Source organism: Sinocyclocheilus anshuiensis, unplaced genomic scaffold (genome assembly GCF_001515605.1).
Source record: "Sinocyclocheilus anshuiensis isolate Anshui unplaced genomic scaffold, SAMN03320099.WGS_v1.1 scaffold1541, whole genome shotgun sequence".
In the NCBI taxonomy this organism is placed as follows: Eukaryota; Metazoa; Chordata; class Actinopteri; order Cypriniformes; family Cyprinidae; genus Sinocyclocheilus; species Sinocyclocheilus anshuiensis.
Genome location: NW_015540952.1, coordinates 696,036 through 705,326, shown reverse-complemented (window position 1 = coordinate 705,326; position 9,291 = coordinate 696,036). Strand labels below are relative to the sequence as shown.

The 9,291-nt window shown below is 37.1% G+C and overlaps 1 protein-coding gene across 1 annotated transcript; it reads left to right on the top strand.

Annotated features, from left to right (window-relative positions):
* Positions 1-1,750, top strand: adrb1 (adrenoceptor beta 1). The gene has a single exon (XM_016488168.1). The coding sequence runs from the start codon at positions 74-76 to the stop codon at positions 1,244-1,246; it is 1,173 nt and encodes a 390-aa protein (XP_016343654.1). The 5' UTR covers positions 1-73; the 3' UTR covers positions 1,247-1,750.
* The last annotated feature ends 7,541 nt before the right edge of the window (positions 1,751-9,291 follow it).

Genomic DNA, 9,291 nt, shown 5'->3' with positions numbered 1-9,291 from the left:
GAGCAGAGCGCGGATGGAAGCGCTCTACACAGGACTTGAAGTTCTGAATGAACGCGCTTAATTTCTCCACACCATGGGAGACGGTTTACCGTCCGTAAACTACAGCAATGACTCTATACGCGCCACGGTGGATCTTAACTTATCAGAACAGTGGCTTGTGGGCATGGGAATCGTCATGGGTCTGATAGTATTCATCATTGTAGTGGGAAATATACTGGTTATAGTCGCCATAGCCCGGAATCAGAGGCTCCAGACGCTCACCAATGTTTTCATCGTGTCTCTGGCGTGCGCAGACCTCATCATGGGGTTACTGGTAGTGCCATTTGGTGCAGCCTTGGAGGTTAGAGGAGCCTGGATGTATGGATCGTTCTTCTGTGAATTCTGGATATCTGTTGATGTACTTTGCGTCACGGCGAGCATCGAGACCCTGTGCGTAATTGCAATAGACAGGTATATCGCCATCATATCTCCGTTTCGCTATCAAAGTCTTTTAACAAAAGCACGAGCCAAGGTGGTGGTTTGTGGGGTGTGGGCTATATCAGCTCTGGTGTCATTTCCACCCATCCTAATGCACTGGTCCCGGGACAGCGAGGAGACAGCGTGCTATGACAATCCCGAGTGCTGTGACTTCATCACCAACCGCGCATATGCCATCTCCTCCTCTATTATATCGTTTTACATCCCTTTAATAGTCATGATATTCGTATATGCCAGAGTGTATAGAGAAGCCAAACAACAGGTGAACAAAATCAACAAATGTGAGGGAAGGTTCTACAACAATCATGGTACTAATTGCAAACCTAACCGAAAACGAACCACCAAGATCCTGGCTTTAAAAGAGCAGAAGGCTCTGAAAACGTTGGGAATAATCATGGGAACGTTCACTCTCTGCTGGCTGCCGTTCTTCATCGTTAACGTGGTGCGGGTGTTTTGCGCACAAATGGTGGATAAGGAGCTCTTCGTGTTTTTGAACTGGCTGGGGTACGTGAACTCCGCCTTCAACCCCATCATATACTGTCGGAGTCCCGACTTCAGGAAAGCCTTCAAGAGGCTGTTGTGTTATCCTAGGCAGGCGGACCGCAGGCTGCACGTGAGCTCGTGCGATCTGTCGCGCTGCACCGGGGGCTTTGGGAACTCAGTGGAGCAGAGCATGCTTGGAACGTGGTCGGACTGTAACGGCGCGGACAGCAGCGACTGCAGTCTGGAGAGGAACGGCAGGATATCCCATTCAGAGTCTCAGCTGTAAAAGTACAACCGTGACTATTTAATCAATATTACACGAGCAGGAGTATTCATATCAGGTAATTACGACCACGCTGAACGCGTGATATTGCTTGTTCGATAAACAATTAATATGACATCTACGTTTCAAAGAAAAAATGACCAGTCCTACATTTCTTTTTCGTCAACGAAAATAGTACCAGAACAAAAAAATCAAAGCTTATTTTTTACTATCGCCAAGCAACGCACAAACTAAATATACGGGTGGAGCAGAGCGACATATATTTCCCCTCCCCCACCCAACGCGTTCTGTAATCACTCCGCTCTAGCTCCACTCCGGGTTTTACTCCCCGCTCCGAGCAATCGTGGATCAAGAAAAAAACACGCGCACTCGCTCCGCTTCCACTTCGACCTGCTCCTCCATGAACACGAATAAGCGGAGTGATACAAACAGTGAAAAGTCCAAGTGCCGTTATGAATTCAGTACTTTTGGAAAGCAGCTCAGCCAATCAAATTCAAGGACCGGAACTAATTGTTAGAGCCGATCCTCCCTATACGCAAAATACGCAAGCTGCGTAGGGCCCCCGAAACACCAGTGGCCTCCTTGCTCTCAAAGATGATTTAATTTTAGTTTCATTTTTGAATTTGGCCAGCAGTTATGAAAACATGAATGAACATTTCTTTTAATGTGGTGTGCTGTCGCCCTTTCTACTTAAAAATCAGTCAAATCATGTAATGTGAATGTCGTACAGTCTTGCTCAATACAAAAAAAACGAGTTGAAGCGTACCGAGCAGCGGAAGAGACACTGTTTCTCAGGCGCTTTCCGTGAGCGCGATTCGAGACCCCCCCAAGACACAGTTTTGCGTAGGGCCCCCAGAAGTCTTTGATCGGCACTGCTAACTGTCGTGTAAAATAGATAACACAACCGAAATTTTGCAATGTCGAAACAAACAACCAAAATGAACCCATTTAAATCTAGTTTTCCCAGTTAAATTAGCATAGCCTATATATTTGGAGAAGGCTTTGAAGCAAACTGCTAAACTGAAAATTAAAAGTTTTTTTTTTGTTTATTTTTTTGGCCTGACACTATTGTAACCGATGAGTAACTACAGTCAGATTGCTGTTAGTAAAACCAAACAAGTTACAATGAAGCATTTAACATTTTAAGTATTCAACAATTGTGCCGAAAAAGGTAATTCGAGGCTACATGCATACATTTCTGTTTTAATTAATGTAACAATTAGTTGTTCAAAATGATATGTTTGGGCATGTTTACGTCTATTGATAAAATTCAAATAAGACTTTTTTTTTTTTAAATGCATTAATAATAGACTCATTAAATATTATATTTATCATATATGCAGAGGGGCAAACTGAAATTAAACAGCTCTGATCATGTGACTGTTTAAACCAGCTGTTTAAAAATTATCATATTAAATCAAGACCTTCACATATTGTTGAAAACTTTTTGTAAAATACAGACACAAAAATAAAACCTTTTTAGATCCCACAATCTCAAAAGCAAATGCTAGTCACAAATGTTAATGTGGGATTAAATGGGTTCAAAACATTCACAAGAGTTGAATTGCAAAAACTGAAATCTTTTTAAATACAAACCATTCAGTATTTAGCAGTAATAAATGTCAGTTTGGACTGACTGAAGCAGTGGTGTGTTGAAACAGTGTTTTTCATTCTTCATAGCAATGTTTTCAGGCTTTGAGACTTTACATTGTTTATTGGAATGTTTTATTCTTGAATGTGTGATATTAAATCTTGTTTTACCTCATACCTGTATAATGTGCAAATTGTACGAGGAAGTTGTTTATATTAAACAAATGTTAAAATGTACAGTATTTATTTGATGCATTGTACAGCATATATGAAAAAGCGTGGCAATGTGATGAAATAATGTTCAATAAACTTGTGATTTGCACCTTATTTGTGTCAAATGTGAGCTGCATGGGGCAATGAGCTTCTTGCATTTTCCATTCATTTCAAATTTCTACCAGTTATATGTGTTACTAGATTGATTTATCTGTAGACATATTTTTGGGCAGGTTTTGTTATGAATATATTGTCCCGAACTTCACATTTTTACAGAAATAATTTATGTACCAGTGCCTAATGTAAAGTATTGTACAAGATTCATCATGTTGACATCAAGTTGGCTAGCGTGCAATAAAATGTGATATTGTGAAAAGGCACATTGCTTTTGTAATTACTTTATAATTTGTCATGAAGATCATCGCCATCTGTTGGGATTTCAGTATGTTGTTTGTTTTTTTCATGGCAAAATGTTTCAGACGTACTTACTGAAATGAGGGAACAATTTTATGTCAGCAGATCTTTAACTATTTTATCTAAACAGTTGCGGATTACATCTCAATATGTGAATTATTCTCATCTGCAGTTGATTGAAAGTAAAAAACAGTAATTTTCAACATGGCTAATGTCTACCAAAGGCCTCCCATTAGAGCTTGCCTTAAATATTTATGCGCTGACCTCATTTAGTTTGATCTGATTGCTGTACTTGCATCACTGTTGGGTTTTCCACCACTTCAGACCTGAATTGGACTGTAAAAATAACACGGCACGTCGTCATTTCACATGTGCAAACAAACAGTATGTGTTGAGGTGCAGAGTGTGTGTCCCTTGGTTCTTAAGATTCACATCACAATGTGAACACAAATTCTCCTAATGGTATAATTTTCTGCATCATTGGAGTGTTAGCAAGGGCTTTAGGAAAATATGGAAATTCAAATTTTCTGCAGTTCAACTTTCCTTATGCCTTCCATGAATAAAATGCATGCAAGTAAAAAAAAGCAATTAAGGGTATTTGTTAAAAGTGAAGTCCAGCTTAAATAATTTTACAGCTCAGTGCATCACAGTTAACACTGATGAACAATATGACGCAACTATGTGGTAAATTATTTCAATATATTGGTTAGTGTGATTTCCTGGTTTCCTTCCACTGGTCTGTGCTGGTGTTAGCTACTGGCACACTGACAATGTTTGGCAGCCAAAAGTTTAGAAGATTTTTTAATGTTTTTGAAAGAAATCTCTTATGCTCATTAAAGCTGCATTTATTTGATTGAAATACAGTAAAAATAGTAACATTGTGAAACATTATTACAATTTAAAATAACTGTTTTCTAGTTTAATATATTTTAAAATGTAATTTATTCCCGTGATGGCAAAGCTGAATTTTCAGCATCATTCAGAATCATTACATGATCCTTCAGAAATCATTCTAATATGCTGATTTAGTGCTGTGGAAACATTTATTATCATTATCAATGTTGAAACCAGTTGTGCTGCTTCATATTTTTTTCTGGAAACTGTGATGCAATTTTTTTTCAGGATTTTTGGATGAATAGAAAGTTCAAAAGAACAGCATTTATTTGACATAGAAAATTGTAACATTATAAAAGTTACTGCCACATTTGATCAAATTAATGCATCTTTGCTGAATAAAAGCAAATTCCTATTTTCTAGTAAATGCAATGTCCCCAAACTTTAAAATGGTAATGTATCGCGGTTTCCACAAAAATATTAAGCAGTACAGCTACTTTCAACATTGATAATAAAAAGAAATGTTACTTGAGCATCAAATCAGCATATTAGAATGATTTCTGAAAGATCATGTGACACTGAAGACTGGAGAAATGGCTGAAGATTTAGCTTCGACATCACAGGAATAAATTACATTTTAAAATATATTAAATTGCATTTTAAAATTATTTATAATATATTGTTTATAATATAATTATACTTTTCCTTATTAAAAAAAATGACCTTTATACAAAAACAGTTTGAGGCCCTGTTTTGTATCATTTCATTCCTTCTAGAAAAATCAGATATAACCAGATGTCAAATGCCTTGTGCTTCGAAAAAAAAGCTTTTAGGTAATACATTTTATTTGAACTAACAGTTGTGTGCTATTAATTACAAGAGGTTGGATGCTTTAAAATGCATTACTGCTCTGAGCTATCCCCAGAGCCCTCTCACATTTAAAACCGCCTCAGGTTTGCAGAACACAATATGTCCGTATCGCTTCGGCTAATGAACCTTATTTAAAGGGGTCATATGATGCTGCTAAAAAGAACATTATTTTGTGTGTTTGGTTTAATTAAATGTGTTTATGCGGTTTAAGGTTAAAAAAAACATTATTTTTTCTCCTCTCTGCCCCGCCTTTCTGAAACGCGTCGATTTTTACAAAGCTCATCGGGCATGACGAAGCGGATATCGTCTTCTTTTGGAAGGCCAAACAAAGTAGTTTCGCTTTCACAACGAAACACACAGCGCACAAGCGCAAAGCTTAACTTTTATAAAGAATATCTCTTTGGATTTGAGACTTTAGTCTTTGCAACTTTACAGATCTTCTTTGTGCACCAAGAGCTTGTAACACTCCAAAGAGAAAGGAAAAATTTAAATCGCATCATATGACCCCTTTAAATGTGATTACCTGTGCTAATACAACAGAGCAGCATTTCACAACAACAACACTGCCCACATCATGAATACGCTCCTAGCTGCATGTCACCTTGATATTAGTAACCGTTTGCTTGGCAGGAATATGTATCTGGACAGACATGACAGATGAGGGCCCTTGTGTTGAAACAAATGCTGCACATGTGATTGGGCTTTGGTTTTTTTATCAGCACTGAATCTGCTTCATTAATCAGAAAGATTATTCTTAGTTTATCATTCTCTGATGACTCTTTACATAATGACCCAATGTGGGCCTGCTTTTATTTGCTTGGAGGCTCAAATGCTGCTGTGCTCAAATCAGGAGAATCGCACTGAAACGCACATTGACCTGTAAATAGAAAGGATTAGCTCACTGTGATCAGTGAAAGGTGCATTTGCTTACTTCAAAAACATTAAGTGTCTATTAATAGCAGTTGGTGGGCAAGTTCAAAAAGTTTTCTGAGCTTTGACTGCCATTACACATCTTTCGTTCAGTTAAGGGTCACTTGGTCACGTTGTTTTATGTCAGCCAATGGCTGCCAAGGGCACATCATGGAGATAAAACATTAATTGTTTCCCTCTCAAGTTGGCCAACAGCTTACATGGTTAATACTAAAACGTAATTGCCTTATGAGGTGTTGAGAGAACGGCATCCACTTATATATACCTGTGCACGCCTGGCTGCCATCCATTCATTCCAGTGTCGTAGTTTCCATTCAACACCTTTTCTGAAGGGCGCATTCAGGTCACTTTATCCACACTCACACTTACTGTACTGTGAAGTGTGTGATGAAAACTATGATAATCCTTTTTATGGGCCAAAATTAGATTTATGACACTAAACTGGCAGGGGTGCAGAATTCGGCACAACACCGGTGTTGTGCCCAGTTCTGACCGCCCACCACCACCCTGCCCGTCCGCCAGATTATTACTCCCCCTAGGCTTGGTAGGTTTAGGAGTAGGTGTGGGGGAGGGGTTAGGATTAGGCAATCAGGTAGGCAATCGGCAGGGGGTCGAAATTGGGCTCAACACCAGAAGGTTTTTTTTTTTTTTTACTTTGTCACCAGAACGAAAACCAGAAGAAAACATGACCATTAAACGACTTAAATAAAATATAATCTTAAATAAAATAAAACAAAATAAAATAAAAAAAGCAAGGAAACTCTACACGCGAAGTGAAGCTGAAAGAGAACGGACATCCTGTAAAACCGCTGGAGGGTTAAATAACTCAGCCTATATAATATACATAAACGTAATATTACAATTAAGTACTTAAATCTTTTAAAATGTCAAGTGCAGGTGAATTTACTCGTACGAATTAACGTTTCACGTGACCTAATATGTAAATCACATTGTGAATAGGCTACGTACTCCGTAATAACTCACTGAATCGTGTAAAATATACAAATAAATAAATAAAATAATAATACATAGTTAGTGTTCTCATTAAAATATTACTTCAGGAGTAAATACATAGCTAGTGTTTGAATTTTAATTTTGCAACGTTTAATTTTCTACTTGTCAACAAAAACTTTATTTTCGTTAGGCAAATTAGACGCAATATAAAATGACGTGCCATGATGACTATGATATGACAAAATATTTACTAAATGAAAAGTGTTTTTAGCAAAAGACGAAGAAAAAAAAAACATGAACGTGACATGAAACATGATGTAAGTTGGCCGAGTAATATTGTCCTGTTTAGTGCTTTTTAGGTTCGGTCAGATAAAGACATTTTAATGGAAAAAAAAATGCTATTTTCTAAAAATAAGAATTTGAATCTGATTATATTTACGTAGAGATATATTTGCAAAACATGTGGGCAGACAACCTCACAAACATTCCTGTTGCTCACGACAAGACCTTGCAGATTGAAGCATTGAACGAGGCTCATGAATTCTCTGGGGGTTTCAAAGTTGATAAAAGTCTCGGAGCACGTTATCTTGAAGTGCTAATAACAGGCGCTGATTTAAGTTTACGCAATGGCTCTTTGCCATGTACAGAATGTTTTAACCTGTTATCTCTCAACACCTCCAGCAGACTCTGAAATGCCACACAGGCGAGATGAATTTAAACCAAGGAGGGTAAGTGTCCAATATAAAAGACAGGAGTAGAGGAAGAGTTGCAGAGTTTAAGTTTTAAAAGTTGAGCTGTTTGCAAAATGATATTGCTGTACATGTAGGAGGTTTCTTCAGATGGCAAAAAAACTTGTGTGCATTTCATGTAGACAGAGCTTCTGTTTGATAAACACATTCAGCCATTTGTGTAAATACGTCTATTATTAGTGCAGGTTGAAGCCAACAGGAAATGCACCACCTAAATTACTTTTCTAAAGCGAGTTTCCAGTACTCAGTGTAATGCGGCAGTTTGCCTAAAAATATCAGTTAATTGGGGTAGATGCAATGTGCATTCGAAAAAGTAGTTTACGTTATTATTACTACTAGTTTTGTAATAAAATTCTGAGAGCTTTTCTTTATGTTAAACAGCCCAATATCAGTGTTCTGTTGTTTCTGTTGCTGTGTGTTTTGTGGGAAAGAGGAACGAAAAGTCAAGGCCCAGTACACAGAAACTGCTGGTTTTGGACATCACCTGCTACTGTTACATAATGTTACTTACAGCAATGTTAGTAAAATTGGTCGGGGGAGACACGAGGTTTATGCACTCACACACCCAGTGAGTGACCACTGACCCATAAGTCTTGTAAGTCATTGAAAATGGGCAGCAGCGCTGACAGGGCGGCAGACAACAGGAAAAATGCAAGATTAAATGGAGTAATAAAATGCAACCATTTAATCGAGAATAGTTATGGTGGCAAAAATATAGTTGGTTTTATTAGGGAGGAGAAAACAATCCTCCTACAGTATATCATTCACTGTTGATATGCATGAAACCATAATTTTGCTAGATCATAGAATCTATAAATGCTGTGTGTTTTGTGGGAAAGAGGAACGAAAAGTCAAGGCCCAGTACACAGAAACTGCTGGTTTTGGACATCACCTGCTACTGTTACATAATGTTACTTACAGCAATGTTAGTAAAATTGGTCGGGGGAGACACGAGGTTTATGCACTCACACACCCAGTGAGTGACCACTGACCCATAAGTCTTGTAAGTCATTGAAAATGGGCAGCAGCGCTGACAGGGCGGCAGACAACAGGAAAAATGCAAGATTAAATGGAGTAATAAAATGCAACCATTTAATCGAGAATAGTTATGGTGGCAAAAATATAGTTGGTTTTATTAGGGAGGAGAAAACAATCCTCCTACAGTATATCATTCACTGTTGATATGCATGAAACCAGAATTTTGCTAGATCATAGAATCTATAAATTATATAATTTAAAAATAAATAAAATATACATAAATGCAAGATACCTAAATATTTAAAAGTAATAAAAAAATAATATAAATATAATCATATCTAAATATAATGTAAAAGTAGCAGAAAATAAATTAGATATTTGTAATGAAATAATAAAAATTATAATTATAATAAAATATTATAGCTAAAAAAATAAATATATTTTTATATAGGAAATAGATTAAAAATTTAAAACAAATGAAAATGACTTCCAATTATAATATTCATTTTAATCCCC

Coding starts and splice junctions, on each gene's coding strand:
- adrb1 (XM_016488168.1), top strand. CDS start 74: ATGGGAGACGGTTTACCGTCCGTAAACTACAGCAATGACTCTATACGC.